The sequence below is a fragment of the Dipteris shenzhenensis genome, chromosome 1, assembly GCF_047967505.1.
Source record: "Dipteris shenzhenensis isolate YYH24624 ecotype China chromosome 1, Dip_SZ_1.0, whole genome shotgun sequence".
NCBI lineage: Eukaryota > Viridiplantae > Streptophyta > Polypodiopsida > Gleicheniales > Dipteridaceae > Dipteris > Dipteris shenzhenensis.
Genome location: NC_141596.1, coordinates 55,285,725 through 55,303,410, shown reverse-complemented (window position 1 = coordinate 55,303,410; position 17,686 = coordinate 55,285,725). Strand labels below are relative to the sequence as shown.

Genomic DNA, 17,686 nt, shown 5'->3' with positions numbered 1-17,686 from the left:
ACATGATCATGTCAAAGAAAAAGAGAATGAAACAAAAGTTGAGTGGACTTTCTAGGTCATGAAAAATTTCAGTTTCTAGATGCAAAGACTGTTTTTCAGCTTCGTTGCAAGGGGAGTTATATCCAGAGCGGCTAGAGAACCATGTCATCAAGCTCATTCCAGGGAGTGAGCCTCCCAATCGACAAATTTATCGGGTGAGTGCAGCCCAGACTGAGGGGATGATTGCTCAAGTATAGGATTTGTTCTCCAACAAACTAGTCCAACCTAGTTCTTCTCCTTTTTGCTCACTTGTGCCATTAGTTTACAAGAACAATTGGTCTTATAGAATGTGTGTGGACTATGAGGCCCTCAACAACATGACTGTCAAGAACAGGTTTCCAATTCCATGCATTGATGATGTGTTAGACTAACTAAAGGGAGCCACTATTTTCAGCAGGATTGGGCTATTATCAGATCAAGATTCATCCTTGGGACATCGTTAGACGACCTTTTGAACAACTTTTGGGTTATACGAGTTCTTGGTCATGCCTTTTGGCTTAACAAATGCTCCTACTAGTTTCAATAAAATGATGGACCGGATTTTCTGACCTCATAGAGTGTACACTTTTCATGCACTTTCTTTGATGACATTCTTGTATTGTCTAGGTTAGAAGAGGTGCATAAAAGACATGTAGCCACAGTGTTTCAAGAACTTAGAGACAACAAGCTCTTCATCAATGGGGAAAAAATGAATTCTTTTTGGATGAAATCCATTATCTTGGCCACATTATTTCCAAGGATGGCATATGGATGGACCTTGCGAAGATCAAATCCATCCTAGAATGCCCCCAGTTGCGAATGGTGCATGACGTGCACAGTTTCTTTTGGGGCTATGTTCCTACTGCAGGAGGTTCATCACACACTTCGCTGATATTGCAGCCCCATTGCATGAAATTTGCTGTATTCCGATGGGAGAGACAAAGGACAGCTTTCATCACTCTCAAGCAGAAGTTAATCACGGAGCCGATCCTTATTTTTCCTGATTCACACCAGCCCTTCTATGTGGACTGTGATGCTTGTGGAGAGTGTGTTGGAGCTGCTCTTCATCATTAGGGACATGTGGTCACTGGTTGCCTACGAAAGGAGGAGGTTGCAAGATGCTGAGAGACATATGGGAACATATGAGAAAGAGATGTTAGCAGTAATTCATGCTGTTTCTATTTGAATACACTATCTTTGGGGGGCCGATTTCACGGTCAAGGTAGATCACCAAGGTCTCAGGTACTTCTTGACTTAGACCAGACCCAGACCAGCTCTCAGAAAAACAGTTGAGACGGGCAAACTTTCTGTCCATATTCCATTTTCAGATTGTTGATACCTCGAGCACAGAACCGAATAGCAAATGCCTTTTAAAGGAAGCCCCAAGTCAACATTGCTCATCATATGGACCTTGAAAACATAAAAGAGCACTATTTGCAGGACCAAGACTTTGGGAAGACATGGAAAATATTCAGCAAGGCCAATCAACCAGCCAGTATTCCCTCAAGGATGGGTATCTTATGAAGGACGATCATCTATGCGTAACCCATGACATGCGGATGAGGAATCTCATACACCGCCCTTGTTGGAAAAGCCACCTCCCCATTTGTAAGCCCCCATATGAGGAGAGCAAGGGGGAGGTGGAGTTGGGTATGATGTGGCTGCCACATGGGCAGCACATTGGCTGCCATGTGGGCAACATACAAGCAAAGAAAGCATAAAGATGGGGCTGCCACATGGGCAACACACAGGCTGCCATGTGGGAGCACACAAGACAAGTACATGGCAGTATTGGAGCTCTCATGGAGGCCTAGGATTGTATGGAATTGCCACGTAATAGTCCGGGAATGTACGGGGCAGAAGAGTGCGGATCTAGAAGCGTGGAAAGTACACCAGCAGCCCGGGATCTTGCAGAGATCGTCCGGAATGGGAGGTGCCTGTGTACAGGCCTGTACGGAGGATTGGAGCAGAATATGCGAAGTTGTGGCAGGTTTCCGTGGTCAAGAACATGTCTATGTAGATGGCAGGCCACTAGGAGAGGAAATGCGACTGGCTAGAGCAGAGTTTAGGCCAGGGAAAGGGCCTAGAGAAAGTTGGGGCAGAGGCAGGAAAGCTTGGGCCCAGTGCCTGCCTGCCATGTGGTCAGGTGGGACCAACAAGACAACAAATAAGCTGCCCAAAGATCAGTTTTACAGCCCAGGGGGTTCTGCTGGCTGGGTCGGCCGACGTGGCTGAACCAGTCGGCTGTTTTGGGGAGCTATCAGCCTCTATAAAAGGGAGCCATTTGGGGCTAACAATTCATCCAATGGAGCAGCCTTTTAGCAGCAGTTTGGAGCAGCAGAGGGCCAAATTCCAGGAGGACTTGCAAACATAGCTTAGAGGGAGGCTTCACCCTTGGGTGTCTATCAGGGCAGCAAGGTGTATGGATCAAAGGAGCATTCACTGCCTCACACATGGCTATCCGGAAGGGATAGCTTGGAGGTTCTTTGCAGGCACTGTAACAAAGCCACCAACTCAAGCTCTATGGGAGCATGCAGGCTAAGGGATCCAGAAGTGCGACGGAGAGGACATCACATTTTGTTCAGGACAGAGGATCACGTTTTGGTGGGACTTTCGACTTGTTTTGTATTGTGTCCATCTCCTGGGCGGAAATATATCTACTGCTGGTTTACTATGAGATCAGAGGATGATTTTATTGACTATTTAGAGTTAGCTCCGGGTTGTTATCACGATTCCTCTTTTTTCGAAACTAGAGGTGCCTGGTCGCGCTCATCCATGAGGCAGTTAGGCATCCGTAAGTGTCTACTCCGATCTTAGAGACAGGAGGAGCGTACCTTGGTAGACTCTTATCAGAGCATGATCACGGAGTTCTTCCAGCCGGAACACATAGACTCCCCTCCTACAGGCCCTAGGCATGATTGGGACCTAGAGCCACTGACGCAGTAGATTAGGCAGAGGATTGATGCACATATTACACTAGGGGACATTCCCTCCATGTTCATAGAGGGAGCACGACCGATTGGGGTGACTGTCGCCCTTGTTAGACGTAGAGCTATGACCTGGAGACAGCATAGGATTGCATCCACAGGGAGCCGACAACACTCTATATCTGATTTCATGCTATCGCTCCTTCACCATTTGACAAGGGGGGGGCGAGAGTGACCTTGAGCACACTCCACTTTGTATTATGATGATAGTCGCTCTGATGATCATGTTGACGATAGTGATGCTGTAGATGACTACTATTTTGATATGACTATGTAGGATATAGTTTTTTGCTTTTGTATGGGTGTGGATGCTCGATTAGTAGCTCCACCCTTTCAACTGGCTTGTATCAGGTTTCTCACAGTCTCATAGACCCATCGGTCTTCTGAAGACTGTAATAAACTTTCATTCATTCATTCATTCTTTCTCATGAGCATTTAACGATTTACTTTTGTGGAGTACACTAAGTAAAGAAGTTTTGGATTCTATCTAAGCACCATTGTGTGAGTTCCTGGGCTACTCATATCTATCTTTTGCTACGCACACCCTCTGTTGTGGTTATTTCTAACAGTCCTATGCAGTTCATGAGATATCCTCATCACAAACGAAAAAGCTATTAAAAGGTACTTCTTTTGGCCGAGTATGCGGAAGGACATCCACAAGTTTGTGACAGAATGCCTTGCCAAAAAGGAAAGTATGACAGACAAAAGATCCTAGGGCTCTTGATGCCACTTCAGGTGCCTCAAGCTTCATGGGAAAGCATAGCCATGGACATCATCTTTGATCTATCGAGATCAAAGAGTGGAAATGATGGGATTCATACTATTATTGACAGATTCAATAAGCGAGCTCACTTCATTCCTGTCAAGAAGACCATCACAGCGGATCACATGGCAGTGTTGTTTATTGCATAGATTTTCAAGCACCATGGGCTGCCTAAGTCAATTGTAATTGACCAAGATCCCTTTTCGCCTTATCTAAATAAGAGATGCTTGGTGACTCTCATCCATGAGGCCGTTTGACACAAAAAGCATTTGCTCAGGACACATAGGAAAGATGAGGTTGTACAACCAGACTCCACTTAGAGCATGATCATTGAGTTTTTCCAGCCAAACAGCACGGACCCGCAAGCCCCAAGGAGACGGTAGAGCCGAGGTCTAGAGCGAGAGACATGACAGTCTCGCCAGTTGATGCACAGTTGAGGCTTGGCGACCTTCCTTCTAGATTGACTAGATTGGAGGCTCGGTAGACTCGGGTAATAGTGGCACTTGTCCGATGCAAGGCCACAACTAGGAGACCACAGTGGACCACACATATTGACCATCACTAGCACTCTATCGTAGGTTTTATGCCACGGGCAAGCCTCGCACATTGCCGGGCTCCCTCTTGTGGTTGACTCCTCCACCATCTCTACACCATAGTTTCCATCCTCTCCATGGGCTTAAGACATTTTTATGTATCTGTGTTTCTATCATTAAGTCGTATTTGTCTTGGATGTTCATGCCCGCTTAGAGGCTCCACCCATTCAGCTCATTGTATCAGGTTCTTTCAGTCTCATAGACCCTTCAGTCTTTTGAAGACTTTTAATAACTCTCTCTCTCTCTCTCTCTCTCTCTCTCTCTCTCTCTCTCCATGCTTCGGCACTCTGGGAGTTAGGATTGGCACAATTAATGATGTAATATTCTAGTCACCTTGCCCGTTGGTGGCTGGTCGGCTGGTCTACATGCAAGATGGCCCCCTCTAGGGCCTCTAAAAGGTAGGGGTTGTACTCCACTCTCCATATCAAATCCCTATTTCAGTTTTCTACTCCTTTCCATAAATTGGAAGGAGCACGAGGCAGGCTACTGGCCTTCCATTGGAGAGCATGGTTTTAGAGAGTTTGCTGTAGCCTTCAGCCTGACTTGAAGCAGCATCTTGTATGAGATCTCCTTTGTTCATCTTCATCTTTGTGAACTACTTTCGCATGTTCATGCGTATATGGTGAATGGAGGGGAATGTGTATAGAGGGTAGAGAAGTTGGGGCTTTTGGAGGAGATTGCCATGTGGCATAGGTAGAGTTATCCCACATGATGATCCTTGGAGCAGTGGCCAGCAAAGTACTTAAAGCATCTCTCCTTTGGCATCTAACATGTTTACTTGAGTCAACTGTTTTATTGAGTCTGCTTGTATTTGGTCTTTGTGCTCCCACTAGAGCTCTACCCTAGGCCTTATGACACTCAAAATGAGTCTGTTCTCCTCTGCATTGTTTGTGCACTCTTCTCAATGTTTCATGCCAATCTCCATCGCTGAACAGCAAAATTTCACTGTATTGCTTTGGCCTGTCTCTTCATATTTCCTCTGTCTTTAAATGATACAAGTCTGGAAAAACGTGTTTGCCAAAGCAGGCACCTATGTTATCCCAAGCGGCCGCTAAATTGCATCAGCATTTTGGTTTCCATTTGGAGCACTTAGGCCATACATTCGAAATTTTGAAAGTAAAGTGATGAAATGCTATTCTAATGCGGTACTCAGGCTCCCAAGGTATCGTGGGTCAAATGTCACTCTCATTCGTTATAGTGTCTTGGGAAATACTCTAGCTTGAGTGCCTTAATAATTTTAATATATATACATGCTGCATAGTTTTGTGAAAGTAGCCTGTTCTGCTCATACAATTATAAAAGAAGTGTATTGTAGAACCACTTGACTAGTCCATGCTAATAACTGTGTGTAGGAGGTACGCCTTCCAGCTGCTGGCCGAAAGGGTGAGCCAAAAAACCAAGGGGAGATGAAGGATGATACGAGTGCTGCAAGAGAGGACAAACAGGTCAATGAATAATTTTGTTTAATCCCATGCTGTGTGCATCTTTTTTTGCATTGATTAGGTTGCACGGAGTTTGCCTTGGAAGACTATTTCATTAAAGTCAGCTTGAGCTTCATCTTTGTACAAAAAGAATCCTAGAATATGGCTCATAGCAGTTCATCTTTAATGTGCAGTGTTCAATTCTCATGCATTTGATTGTCAATAGTTGGAGTGCAGTTTTACATTCCTTTGCATGTAAATGTTAATCATCCATGCAGTTTGTATAAATGTCATCCTTAATATCGCATGTCGCTCCTTAATATCCTTAAATGTCTCTCCTTGGTATAGTTCTGCTGCCCATAAGCCCCTGCTGCCTCCCCCCTGCCTTGCTGCCTCTCTGATGCAGATTGGGCTAGGGTAGAGTGACTCTAGGTGCTCATGTTATCGTGCATGATACGTAGTAAGCCATTAGTTCCCTATCAGATCATTCAGGCATCTCTGTTGCAGCTTGATGTGGCATTTCAAGTCATCACATACTTATACCGTGTTAGAGGGTATGGTGGCTCCACCTCAGGGCGACGTAGACTACCATGGCTAGCACTATCCTCCTCTATGGCCCTAGTAGCTGAGGGTGATCAGAGATGCTGGTATGCGGATCCTTTGGGGACCTCCCACTTATGTATCTAATGTATCTAACCAAACTTGGCATTGGATCTGATCTGATCTGATGATGATGATGATGTTATGACTAAGCAGTACTTAGTATTGAGCATGGGTGAGGATGCTTGTTTAGTAGCTCGACCTTTCAGCTTATTCTATCAGGCTCAGAGTCTCATAGACCCATCGCTCTTCCGAAGACTTTATTTCGCCCTACGCCATTAGGGGAGATTTGGGATAAAAAATGGCCCTTTACTTAAGGTGCTTTTTCAGTGGCTTAATCTTTGATTAGGCTCTAGACGAATGAGAGGGCTAGCGCTTTGAAAGAATGTTGGATTCTCTTCATCCCACCTTACCAAAGTAAAAGTCATTGTAATCCCTTGAAATAATTTTTGATTGGATCATGGGCGAGATCGATGGTGGAGCAATACAATCAATTCCAAGGGCCATCATTGCCCAGCAATGAGATCCATTGGATCTCATTTGATCTAAGGGCCACGGCAGACTGTTGCAATCATTAGAGCTGGCCTCTACGCTGCGAGCACCAGCAGACTGTGCGCAATTCCACGCCATTGGATCTTCTTTTCCATCGGTCGGTGGGAATGCAACACTAATTGTGGAGTGTCGATCTAGGAGCAAGGTAACGGCCATGATCGATTGTATATTCAGGCATGTGTTGCTCTGAACAAACGGTGTGAGACATGCGCAGTTGCCACATGTGCATATAAGGCGCCGTTAGATGGAGGGTCGATCCTATGGCCATAAAAGGCCAATGCACGTGTACCGTTAGATGGGAGAGTCGATCCTATGGCTATAAACCCTTAGATCAAATGAACCTTTGATTGAGGCCATTCAAAAAAAGATCACCTCATCGATCTAGTCAAAACCACACATTTAAGGTAGCTTACCACGTCCTTTTAAGCTTTGGATTAGCAAAATCACCCCTCCCTTAATCAAATACTTATGAGGCCCTTTTTTATGACCCCAAATCTCCCTTGGAGACTGAAGGAGGAGGTGGAATATGGAGTGGGAGGAGGAGGTGGCACAAAGGGGAGGCGAGGAGGTAGGGTGAGGAGCAGAGGATGGGAGGCAACAGTGCAGGGGAGAGGCAACAGGGCGGGGGGAGGAACAGCAAGGCTGTGGGAATGGTCATCTCCCCATCTGTAAGCCCCCATATGAGGAGAGCATGGGGGGGGTGAACTTAGGAAAAGAGAGAGGGAGGGGGCTGCCACCTCACACAAAGAAAGGAGAGTACCTAGCAGAAGGAAGCTTGCCTCAAGGGCAGATCTGGCAAAGAATGGCCAGATGACTGTCAAGGACATAGCTGAGCAGATCTGCGCAGCATCTCCATCCAGGAACGAAGGCGCGATGATGTCAGCCAATGTACGGATCTGTATGGGCTGCTGAAGGTCTGTGTACGGAAGATGTACGGCTGCAGTATGGCGGGGATCTGTGGCAGGTATACAGCCTGCAATAGAGTCTCCAGCAGTAGAAAAGGACAGCCTAGCAGCAGCCCAAAAGGGGCTGGCTAGGGCCCTTATATAGAGCTGGTTGAACCAGCCAACCAGGCCGACCAGCAGGTTGGCTGGTTAGGGTTGGGCCAGCCAACCAAGTCGCCCAGAGGGGGTTGGTTTATCCCCCTGCTGGGTCGGCCATTCTTCAAGGCCCTTTGGGCCTATAAAAGGGGGCATTTGGGCCTCCATTACATATCCAACTTCAGCAGGAAAGGAGCTGACAGGAGCAGCTAGAAGCCACTCCCTTGAGCCTCACACTGGGGGTGAAGGAGAGTGGAAGGTGTGCTGCAGAATGAGTTCCCTAGAGGCTGGACCTTGGCTATCTTCTTGGGCAGCAAGGTGTTGTGATCATCATCTTCTGGAGCAGCAAAAGACTAGCAGTTAGGAGCGGCAGGAGACCTACTCTTGGAGCCTATTCCCGGAGGTCACAATTTGCCTGACTCGCTCTTGTTCTTGTGTCGAATAGGAGACGTCAGATGGCCATCCGCACATGGATTGAGACACTTTATGTTGCTGATTGGGCATTAGATAGAGGTGGCTCAATTTGCATTTCACCAAGGGTTTCTACCTCTCGGATCACTTTTTGGTGCTTTTGATAGTTTCTAAGTCTCACTCGAGAGCCCGTGCTGCCAATATCAGGATTCCAGCTCCTTTGCATGCAGAGGAGGGCCTCATAGAGCCAATGTTGAAGATTTTGGTTTCTCATATGTCGGGCAAAGTGCCTTCTCCTTTGCTTGTGGCAGTAGTCCTCTTTGGTATTAGTGATTTTTATCATTCTATTGCTAGTACCAAGAGGCATGAAATTTTCAGATGGGAGGTTGGCCTTCATTACTAGTTTTAGCAACCCTACAGAGGGAAGAGCAGAAGCGGTCTACTGATCCTGGGTTTAGGCACATCTTGTTGCAGCAAGGGCTCATCATGTCGGCACATTGACCCTTGTCCCTTAGTGCATGTTATTGATCATGTGGTTTAATGGAATATGCAAGCCAAAATGCCTCATGGAAGCGCTGCATTATACGTGGATTCGGGGGCTATAGTCACGTATACAAAGTGGTAAAGAGTTGATCCTATGATATATGAAGTTTATGGAACCCCCTCCTCTCATCCCGATAGCCTTTATTGGTGTATAAAGGCATGTAGGGATATGGGGTAGAGGTGTGCACCCGCATCTTGGTGTTGGCACGTGGCCCTTCTGGTTATTGACATGGTATCAAGGCAATTTGAAATAGTGAGCTGGGAGAGTTGGATTGTGCATGTTGCGGCGGCAAATTGGACTATGCGGCAGACGTTGTATGGCATGGCATGGACTAACTGCACGCTTTGATTGGGGCTGCACTGTGGGATGTGACTACCCATGGGCACCTGGCGGTTGCACGACCTATTTTGAGTCCTTGCATGTTGTGTCGGCCTGTTGTGTGTGGACACATTGTCTTGTATTTGGACGGAGACTATGCACCTTGACAGTCGTTTGGGTGAGCATGCAGGAGTCTTGCTAGGTGGCTTCTGTCAGAAGTACTGTTTTTATCAAAGAGTGAAGTAGCTCCCCATCTTTCTCGGAGTCCTTTACAAGTTTGAGGTAGCACTTTAAGTCCCAACCTTGGAGTTTTCCTAGCTCTCTTGTATGAGGATGTTATTTTCCCTGTTAGGGTATTTGGCTTCTCAAGCTTTGCATGATGTACTTCTTCCATGAGCTTTGCTCTTGGAGCCTACCTTCTCTTTTGAAAGAAATCTTAAAAGAACATGGTTTGTAAGCTTTGATATTGGATATTCTAAGCTTTTTTCTGCTAGCAATGAGAGTTCCACTTTCTAATATTTTAGCTTGTCATGAATTGGGCAGATTATGTTGCGTATCCTGTCACGTCCACCTTTTTCCAGCTACAAAGCTTGGTGGTCCTTAGCAGATACAAAATATGGAGGCACAGCGCTATTTGTGAAACAATGTTTGACGCCATTGAATGTCACGTTCTCATTAGACAATCCTGGTAACTTGCTGCACTATGGTATCTGTTCAATAAATCAATAACCGGCCAAACGTTTTCTCACCAGAATTTATGTGGTGGTAAAAAATACAGCATCACTGTGCCTTAAGAATGATCCGGACTAGAAGGTTTGATGGTTTCTATTTGACTGTTACTTTACCCCTGGTTGAACCTTCTGCATGCCCTTGGTGCATAGGCTTGCGATATACCTTCCTTTTTCTACTACTATGGATCAGACTGCCTGTTTAATTAAAAATTTGACTTTATTTCTGCAGCAAGGTGGCTCCAAGCCCCATGGACCAGGCTGTGCCAATACTCCATTGTGCTCAACCAATTGTTTCTTGGCCCTTGACATGAAACTGTACGAATAATGGACTTCGAGGTGCAATGATGCTTGATCTCCTCTCGACCTGTCGAAATACGACTCTGCACCCTCATCAAACTTTGCATCATGTAGGACCCCTTCTTGGTAATGGTGGTCTCCATGAAGATCCACTTGTCAGAAGGTTGCCACTGCACTGCCCTCCTGTCTTTGTGGTGTTTTGGAGTAGGCTGTACTGTAGAAGCAGCATTCATGGCTCCAAACTTCAGGTGAGGCCTTGTACAATAAGCTTGATTAGAATGGCTTGGCTCCCTCGAAATGAAGCAAGATCAACATTTGCCAAGTCACCCTAATGGTGGTATCTCGTGTGCCATCTAATCTTGCCCAAAAGAGCTACGCACCAAGTGTTTGAGCTCATCCATGCAACCTATGTGAAAGCACAATGAACATGGGATGTACAAGTCTGTGGCAAGTGGAACTTGGCTAACTACAAATGCTATGCCCGCAAGAGAGAGTTTGGAGGAGCTCCATTTGTGGAATTACGGTGCACGCTCTTTGGGGCAGCCACTTGTTGATGCTCCATAGGAATATCGATCCCAACACGGTACCCAAGGTGAAAGAAAGAAAAGAAAGAAAGAAAGTTTATTAAAGTCTTCGGAAGACCGATGGGTCTATGAGACTGTGAAAAACTTGGTACAAACGAGCTGTGGTGGTGGAGCTACTAAAACGAGCATCCACACCAATGCAAATGCAAAAAATGCAGAATGTCAGTTCTAAATCCTAAGTACAACATAGTCATGGCGGTAGTTGACTATCTCATCATCATCAACATTAGGACATCAGGGTGGATGAGGCGATGGGGGCATGAATCGGCGATAGAGTGTTGTTGGCCACTCAAAGGTGCAGCCCTGGCATGTCTCCTGGTCATAGCTCTACGTCTAACCAGGGCTACTGTGACCCTCGTCGGGCGAGACCCGACTCTAAACAGGGAGGGGATGTCCCCAAGTGTGATTTGTGTATTAACTCTTTGTCTGAGTTGTCGGGTCACAGGCTCCGGGTCACGGTCATGTCGAGGCTTTGTCCCGTGGGTGTCCATGTGATCTGGTTGGAAAAACTCCGTGATAGAGCTCTGAGGGGGATCAACTAAGAAAAAAGTTTGCTCCTGTCTCCGTGCTCGCAGTATCCTCTCGCGGTGTCTAAGTGTCTCATGAACAAAACTTGCCAAACATCGTTGGTCTGGGTAGGAGATGAATCGGGCCAAAATCCCATAGTTGTCTCTGAAGAGGCAATAGAAACGTCCGCGGATCTCATAGTAAACAGGACACCTGAAGATCAAGTGCTCCTCTGTCTCAACCTCCTGCATGTCACACAAAGTGCATATGCGCCTCTCCCTGGGTAGTTGCTCTGTTCTACCGCTCTCGATACGAAGTCTATGTGAAGAGACTCGGAACTGCGCAAGAGAGATCCTTAGTGAGTGGGGTAAGTAAATCTGCGTGTACCTTGGTGGGTCAATGAAACCCTCTGCTGTGATATGTAAGAAGTGATCTCTGTAGAATCCTAGCTTCACTGGAAGATCACTCGGGCCCAACCAGGTCCGGAATGTGTGTAGCTGTGATAGATCCTCACGGATAAGTTGGTTGACCTCGTGTGATAGGAGGGGAGAAAATGGAGCATCCATGCTGTATTGGAATGGAGGTAGTCTGTCCATGTGGAGCCCCAGTACCTTAAACCATCTCTTTGTGCGTGCATACCAGCACACCTCTGGTCCCCTCCTGTTGCAAGTGCCATAGAAGAGGACAGTGCTAGCCATGGTAGCCTGCTATGCCCAGAGGTGGAATCCCCATACTCCCTGACTCGGTACAGATACGTGATGACGTGAAATGCAACATCTAGCTGTAATGGGGGTGACCCAAACCTCGCCCGAATGATCTGGTGAGGAACGGATGGCTTACCACAGATCATCCGTGATAACATGAGAACCTGTAGCCGCTCCACCCTAGCCCACTGTGTATCCAACAAGTTTGGTCCCCAGCATGGACTGCCATACATCCCCGCTGGATGGACCAAGGAGTTAAAAAGCAACCCTTTGGTCCGTGGATCCTGAAAGTGAGAGTGGAAGCACTACCTCTCTAGTCTGGCCAATGAAGCATATCCTTTGCTCAAGCATGCCTGGACTCCTGAAAGTTGAAAGCCAAACCTTTGGGACTCATGAAAAAACTGAGGTCTCCGCGCCAGAGAGAGAGAGAGAGAGAGAGAGAGAGAGAGAGAGAGAGAGTCAGTCTATTAACGTCCATGGAAGACCAAAGGTCTATGGGACAATAAAAGACCATCCAATACAACAGCTTATGGAGGGCACATGGCAACTCCCAAGGAGTACATAAAGCAACTCCAATTATTTAGAGTACCTAAATTCTTCCTAACCTATATATAATTGGCCGTACATCATTTTAAGACTGAGAGTCTTTTTGTTTTGATTTTATCCTTAATGGGTGCTATTTCTCCGTGGTACACTGCCCACTTTCCATCCATCCTGACAGCCTTAACTTTGGCTAACTCCATTGCTTTATCCTTCAATTGAGCTCTCATAAGTTCGTCAACTATCCATAGCTTAGTTCCTTTCAGCTTGTAGGATTGTCATAGAATCGTGAGCCTTAAATCTCGCGAGTTAAATGTAATAACAGCATGGCCTTTACGATGACTAATATGGACTGCTGAAGCTTCACCATCTTCCTCAGAGTTATCAGGCTTGTCATCCTCATCTGCTGTCCAGTCAATGTTAGGCATTGCTGCCTTAACATGTGCTAAAGTATCACTGAATGAATCCTCCTCATTGTACCATCCATCTGGGAGTCCCCCAATTCTGATTTTTAATGCATTCTCCTGTCTAATTTCATGTTCTGTAATCTCTTCTTGGATATCAGCTTTATTCGCCTTCGCTTGAAACTCCACAATTACCTCTTGCTTCTTTATCTGCGTTTCAGTTTGAACCAGATCCTTGACTGTGGAGACTAACCAGGCGGTAGGTGGGGAATCCTTGCAAGACTCTTTAGCCTTATGAATTACCTCCTGCTTACCAGGTCCTGGATTCTAGCTACAGCATCTGCCAGTTGTGTCCTCAGCTCTCTTACCTGATCTTGTAAGAACATAATATGTTCATGATATCCAATAATGGGGTGGCCGAAAAGACCTCCTCTCTCATATATATGTGCATAAGGAGAGGGTGTTCGAGCTGCAACTGTGGCATATTTCGCCCTGCTGAAAGCTGTTGGAGTCGATGGGGTTTTGGAGGAAGAGGAGGGGGAAGAGAGGTTGGGCCATTCTTTACTGGCCGTGTCTCCTGCAACCCCTTGCTGAGCTAACCCCCCAACTGGGCTAGGGGTTTCAGCCCAGCTCGGGGTTAGGTGACGAAGGACAGGCTGCTACTGCCGGACTTGCGCTGCTGTCAGACGACCTTACGCTGCTGATGAGTTTTTGACGAAACTTGCGCTGCTGCTGACGGGCCTTACGCCATTACAGCAGCAGGCCTTACGCCATTAATGGGCTGTTGATTGGCTGCTAATGGGCTGGTGGGCTGTGGGCTGTAACGGGCTAACGAGCTAATGGGCTGGTGAACTGTAAGGGGCCAACGGGCCACAGAGAGAGAGAGAGAGAGAGAGAGAGAGAGAGAGAGAGAGAGAGAGGTGACGAAGATTTTACTCAGTATGTTCAGTACTGTGCAGAAGTTTTTGCTTCAGGCTCAAGGGATGGCAGTATAGCCTTATGAGATGTTGAGTCCCTAAGTTTCTTTTCTCGATAGATTGGAAGATTGTCCCAATCAGCCTTGTCCCTTATGATAGGAGAATGTATTTTGAAGCCTTTGCTGTAAAGAGGAGCAAGAAGGGGGACCAACAATGAATATGTTGTATCAACAAGTAGTTGATCTTCTTATCAATTATTTTCGGGAGAACAATTTTGTTATCATGTTTTCAAATAGAGAAGGCTCCGTTATTTACTCAACTCCATGGTTATTTGATTATGGAAGAAACTAAAAGGCAAATTGAGAAATTAAATAGTCTGGATGGCACAACCCTTTAGCTAAATACAGAAAACAATATTCTAAACCTTGATTTGGTTGTAAACCAAAACAACATGATAGTTCTATGTCAACACAATGATAAGAATAGTCATGAACTTTATATAAATGACCTGAGAAGAAGGATCCTTGCTATTATTGTGAGAAGCTTGGTGAGTTTGCTTTTGAGTGTAGGAAGAAAAAGGTGGATATGGATAAAGGTGAGTTCAAACCAGACAGTAAACAACACTAAGCAAATCTTGCAACACACTCGACTTTAAAAACCAAAACAACCTTAACGATTGAAAACCAAATAAGAGTCTGGACACTGATGAGTCATGGATCATCGACTTATGAGCTTCTATAGCATTTCACTTAGGACAAAGATGTTGGAAAATACACCTACACTTGCCTGTAGCACAGCATAGCTTATACAATGTGTAGATTGATAAATGTCCTTGCAATCACCGTCTAAGAAAGCAAGATATCTATTGCTGAAGATATGCCACAATACAACACCCAGTTATCTTGCTTCTAGATTTGTGCAGATACAAGAAGGTATGGAGAAAGAAAGAAAGAAAGAAAGTTTATTAAAGTCTTTGGAAGACCGATGGGTCTATGAGACTGTGAAAATCCTGATGATACAACCTGTGGTAGTGGAGCTACTAAACGAGCATCCATACCAATGCAGAATGCAAAAATGCAGAATGGCAGTACTAAGTCCTAAGTACAACAACGTCATGTCGATGGCCAACTATATATCAATCTTAGCATCATCATCAATATCATCATCATCCTCGGCAATAGCAAGATATCAGGATGGATGAGGCAGTGGAGGCATAAAGTCGGCAATAGAGTGCTATCGGCCACTCAGAGGTGCGGTCTTGGCACTTCTCCTGGTCGTAGCTCTGCGTCTAACCAGGGCTACTGTGACCCCCTTCGGTCGGGCTCCGACTCTAAACAAGGAGGGGATGTCTCCAAGTGTGATCTGTGTGTCGACCCTCTGTCTGAGCTGTCGGGTCACGGGCATGTCGAGGCCTTGTCTCGTTGGGGTCCATGTGATCTAGCTGAAAGAACTCCGTGATAGAGCTCTGAGAGGGATCAACCGAGGAAGAAGTCTGCTCGTGTCTCCGTGCTCGGAGTATCCTCTCGCGGTGTCTAAGTGCCTCATGAATGAAACCTGCCAAACACCGCTGGTTTGGGTAGGAGAGGAAACGGGCTAAAATCCCATAACTATCCCTGAAGAGGCAGTGGAAGCGTCCTAGATCTCATAGTACACAGGACACCTGAAGATGAAATGCTTCTTTGTCTCAACCTCGTGTATGTCACACAGTGTGCATATGCGCCGCTCCCTGGGTAGTCGCTCTGCTCTGCCGCTCTCGATACGAAGTTTGTGTGAAGAGACCCGGAACTGCCCAAGAGAGATCCTCAGTGAGTGGGGTAGGTGAATCTGTGTGTATCTTGGTGGGTCAATGAAACCCTTCACTGTGATATGTATCTTTCAGATTAGAGAAAGAATATGCTGATTTACAGCTAAAATAGATCTCATTTAATCCATACAAAAGGATCTCCAAAAGTATCCCAACATGTGCAGCAAACATCCGCTGAGGTATGGCACCAACATAAGCTTTGTTTGCTGAACCCTCTGCTGTAGAATCCCTCCTGGATCACAACATGACTCTCGTAGGCTTCAGTAGCTTGCTCTAGGATGAGCTCTGCATGCTGCTCCTCCTGCACCCACATCTTGCAGAGTCCAGTACTGGCTCAGGGCTGCTTCTACACTGAATGTAGGGCTGCCCTCCATTGGAAGCCCTTTCTCTAGCCGACCAAACCTATTGACTAAAATCTAAATGATTTAGAGAAGTAGTTGATGAATAAGCAGGCAGACATAATATGATTATATCAAAGTCTGCTCCAGACCCCTCAGGATCTATGGGATTTTTGACTACTATGAACCAATACTAGTCTTGTACATCCAGTGAAAGAAAACTTTACAAAGCTTGCTATGTTGTGTGTTCTTGCTTAGCTAGCTTGTGCGCTAGTCTGAGTACTTTGCTAAGTGCTGTTCCAAGACTTCCTTTAGGTAGCTTCCTAGCTTTTTGGCTGGTTATTCCAACAGATTTTTCAGGTTGTCCGTATTATCATTGTATTTCTCTCTGATGTGTGCATAGGCTTGACTAAGATGTCGAGCACTTGTTGTTCATGTTCTACCTCTCCTGTGGGGCAGAGGTTGCAGATTCTTTCCTCTCTTGGGATCCTAGGTCTTGTCCACCTGCCCCTCTCCACCTCTAGGTCATGTGAGCTGGTCCTTATTTTGCAGGTTAAATGCCTTTTGATGAGATGTATCATACCAGTCTCAGACAATAGAATAAGGTAGGGTGTCTGTACCTTGATCCCCTAGTCCTTCTATGAGAAATCGTTTATGTAGTGTTTCTATTCTATTCCAATAAGTTCTAGAGAGCACGGGTGCCCATGCTGGGCACCTCTAGAGGATCACTGTTTGCACAAGCATGGTATATAGAAATTTCTCATGCAGTTCCATAGGTGTCAGCCCTCCCAGTATTCTATTTTCTACGCATGCATTCCACTTGTAGTTATCCTCAATTCCATCCCAAAATATTTATATGTGCTGACTCCCCTTCAAAAGTGAAGTCCATCTGTTTATTTCGAGTCCTGATCGCAATTACTTTTGTCTTGGCTATGTTTGATGTGCATGCCTAGTGTTTGCAGAACTTGCCCAATGCATACAAGTGTGCTTCCATGTCGTTCTTGTTTTATGCAAAGAAGACTACGTTATCCGAGTAGTTGAGCAATAGTGGGGCAGACCCTGTAACCTGGATTCTCTTCTCTGTTGTGTATTCTTATCCAGTCTTCCAATTGATCAATGAAAAGACCAAAAATACTATGCGAGAGGGGATTTCTTGACCCCTATGTCGCTACTTATGATGGCCTTTCCTTTGGAGCAGGATCCATCTACTAGTGGCTGCGCTAACTTGGCTAATGCTCTCTTGTGTAGTCGGTATGTGGCCTCTCTGAGTTCTTGAGGGACTTCCCCCAGAGACAGAACGAGGGCAGGCTAAGAGGGTTGGATGCAATAAGAAAGGGTTGCGGACATAGTCAGAGGGTAACAGGTCGATTGTAGCAATCAAAGGGAGCACAAAGAGATTGGAGTGGAGGGCAGAGAGAAATCAGCAAGTGATGGAGAGGAAGAGGAGAAGCTGTAGCAAGTGATTGAGAGGAAGGGAAGACATGGTAGCAGGGAAAGGGAGGGGAGTGGCATTAGGGGGAACAGCAATGGAGGAGAGGAAGTGAACTGTCAAGAAGGGGGCAACCAGTGAGTGGAAGGAGCAGAGGGCAGTGGTCAAGCTTATGAGGGAAGGA

At 46.0% G+C, this 17,686-nt stretch overlaps 1 protein-coding gene across 2 annotated transcripts in view; it reads left to right on the top strand.

Annotated features, from left to right (window-relative positions):
• Positions 1–17,686, top strand: part of LOC147906060 (DNAse I-like superfamily protein) — a 74,931-nt gene that overhangs the window by 13,399 nt on the left and 43,846 nt on the right. For both annotated transcript variants that reach the window (XM_087382908.1, XM_087382918.1), the window contains exons 2-3: positions 5,714–5,806; positions 9,791–9,935. In XM_087382908.1, coding sequence (XP_087239034.1) covers positions 5,714–5,806; positions 9,791–9,935 — 238 coding nt within the window. The remainder of the gene's footprint in view (positions 1–5,713; positions 5,807–9,790; positions 9,936–17,686) is intronic.